General features: G+C 36.1%; 1 protein-coding gene across 1 annotated transcript in view; it reads left to right on the plus strand.

Moving 5' to 3' along the window:
- LOC121295272 (charged multivesicular body protein 1b-like) overlaps window positions 1–1,761 on the plus strand; it is a 4,355-nt gene extending 2,594 nt beyond the window's left edge. The window contains exons 4-7 of the mRNA XM_041219726.1: window positions 22–90; window positions 525–632; window positions 1,254–1,297; window positions 1,667–1,761. Of these exons, the coding sequence (XP_041075660.1) occupies window positions 22–90; window positions 525–632; window positions 1,254–1,297; window positions 1,667–1,751 (306 nt within the window). The 3' untranslated portion in view covers window positions 1,752–1,761. The remainder of the gene's footprint in view (window positions 1–21; window positions 91–524; window positions 633–1,253; window positions 1,298–1,666) is intronic.
- The last annotated feature ends 1,053 nt before the right edge of the window (window positions 1,762–2,814 follow it).

Raw genomic sequence — 2,814 nt, forward strand, 5'->3', positions numbered from 1 at the left:
ATTGCCTGTTTTATGTTCCAGGTAACTAAATCGATGGCAGGAGTTGTTAAGTCCATGGATTCCGCACTGAAGAGCATGAACCTTGAAAAGGTAGGACTGTGACCAATTAGGATAAAAACAATTTACTTTTGCCATGCTGTAAGGTTTGTGCAGTCTAAGCATGACAGTAGTTGCTGTAGCAACAGGAAATAGCTTCTCCATTTGAAACCTGATAATGAAGCTGAAAACCAAACTGCATTCATGCTCCAAAAACAAGGGCTGTGACCAGCTTACTGATGAGTCTTTAGATTTTATTTTGTTTGCTTTTTTGTTTAAACTACAGTAGCTACGTCGTAGTAAAATATACAGTGTTGTTTGGCCAAACGTTAATTCAGTAGGGTACTATAAGTATGTCACCAACTAGTAAATAAAATATACTACTGTCAAGAATATACTCAAAGCTGTGAGACAGTTACACAGTAGTAACTGTAATTTCTATAGCTGGCATCTTCTGTATGTAACCCAAATTGTGCTTCCCTATGCAGATCTCAGCCCTGATGGATAAGTTTGAGCGGCAGTTTGAAACGCTAGATGTACAGACTGCGCACATGGAGGACACTATGAGCAGCACTACAACACTGACAACACCACAGGTGAGGAAGTGAACCTCCCAAAGAAACCATTGTCATCATAATCACAATAACTGTAGTATGCTCGATGTAGTGTCACAAAAGAGGACTTTAATAATGCAATAACTCCCTCTAGTGTCAGTCCTGCTTCATAACTTCTTTTAGTTTCTAAACATTTACTGTGGTAGAGATCTGTAGTGGTGCTTTCTAATAGCCTCACACTGGATGTGGCAGAAAAGCTAATACAATTCAAATAACGCAGACAAGTTGAGGAAAATACTTAACTGTATATGTATTTAAACTATAAAAATCTCTTATTGACAACAGTTTATTGGTAACAAGTTCAGGTTGTGTAGTGCGACATGAAATTGCATAAAACTAATATATAGTGGGAGTTGGTAGTTCTGTCGCTGGGTATTTTATTACTTCAAAGAATTGCATTTCCAGTTTACCAAAAAGGAGATGAAACCAGTAATGAAATACCGGTATGTACAGAAAATCCAGATGTAATATTCCCTTTAAGTAATAATTCTCACTGTTTTACTTACTTAACTGTATATGTATTTAAACTATAAAAATCTCAACACCTCTGCAATTCTATTGATGGTATCTGCAGTTTTTTAAACCACTTTTTCAATGTTTCAGAATCAAGTGGACACACTTATGCAGGAATTGGCAGATGAAGCCGGGTAACTGCTTTTGTATTCTGATGTGTTTTGTACACAAGTTAATCACCGAAATAAAACAGTAGCTTTGAAGGTAGCAATAGCAGAACCTGTTCTGTCCTGAATGGAGGATGAAGAACAGTATTCTGGTAGAACAGATCAAATACCAAGCTCTCTCTTGTTGGAGAAAATATGGATTTCAGTTCTGCCAAATTGTAGTTCTAGACTGTAAAACTGGAAACTTTTTTAGAAAAACATTAAATTGCGGAGGAGACAATGTAGGTGGTATCAGTTTAAGTCAATGGGCATTAACCCAGCTGACACGTGTATGTATATATAGTTTATAATAGTTTACTATTATTTTTAATTTTAATTTTTTTTTAATTATGGCAGGTTGGACTTGAACATGGAACTTCCCCAGGGCCAGACTGGTTCAGTTGGTACTAGTGTAGCTTCAGCAGAACAGGTAAGCATATAATGGTTGTTGATGTGTTTCAGCAAGCAGGTACTATGTCGTGAAGCAAAGGAAGGATGCAGCACTTTTTCATTCACGTTATATATAATATTATATATATATATATATAATATTATATATATTATATATATATAATATATATATTTATAATGTACTAATTTTTTTTAATTAAAAAATCCTACTTGAGAGGACTGGCACGCCTGCGACGCTCTAGTCACATGTTCTACCTCGAGATGGAGCTCTGAGCTGGCTGTTTATAGCACAGCCAGTTTGGTATACATGGGAGTGGAACATTATTAAACTACTGTACTATAAAGGCCTATCTCACTCTCTCTTTCTCTGCTATCCCATGGCAGCCCCTTTCTCTCGTGTACAAAGCCCATTTCATATTACGCTTTAGAGTGTGAAGCTACTTTTTTCCCATTTTGCTTTTTGTACAGTGTGTTCCGATCCAGACTGTTAAAAAAAATCATTGCAGGGTATTCCTACTGGGTAGAAACATGGTTCCTGGACTGTCACTGTCAACAAAAGTTGCCAACAAAGAGAGAACCTGTTGCCATACCGTATCTGCTGCTCAGCTGAGTGTTGAAGGAAGAATTCATGTTTTCACTCGTTAAACCCAAAGTGGGGACGAGTTGTTTGCCTCTAAATACGTCAGAGTGAATAAATAGTATACCCCCAAAATAGCAACTCCCAATGAGCTTAATCCAATTCACGATATTACATTTAGGTCGGATTTGCCTTTTCTAATGCTGGCGTACAAAATGTGTAATACTGACATATTTGATTATAATGAGCAAGCAAAAAAAAAAATAAAAAATAAACACCATTGATATATAATATATTTGTTTTTCTGCTAGATTGGGATTTTTCCTGTTCATACATTTTTTGTTCTGTTTGTGTGTGCCTTTTATCTGGAGGGCTTAGTTAGGATTTGCAGAGGTAAAATATTATTTTTTACATTTAAATGTTCTGGATTCTGGCTTTCATGTGAGAATAAAGATGATTGATCAAAATTTCTGTCAAAGATCTGGTCTATTGTATTGGCAACCACTGTGAACTTGTA

This window comes from Polyodon spathula, chromosome 20 (genome assembly GCF_017654505.1).
Source record: "Polyodon spathula isolate WHYD16114869_AA chromosome 20, ASM1765450v1, whole genome shotgun sequence".
Taxonomy (NCBI): Eukaryota; Metazoa; Chordata; class Actinopteri; order Acipenseriformes; family Polyodontidae; genus Polyodon; species Polyodon spathula.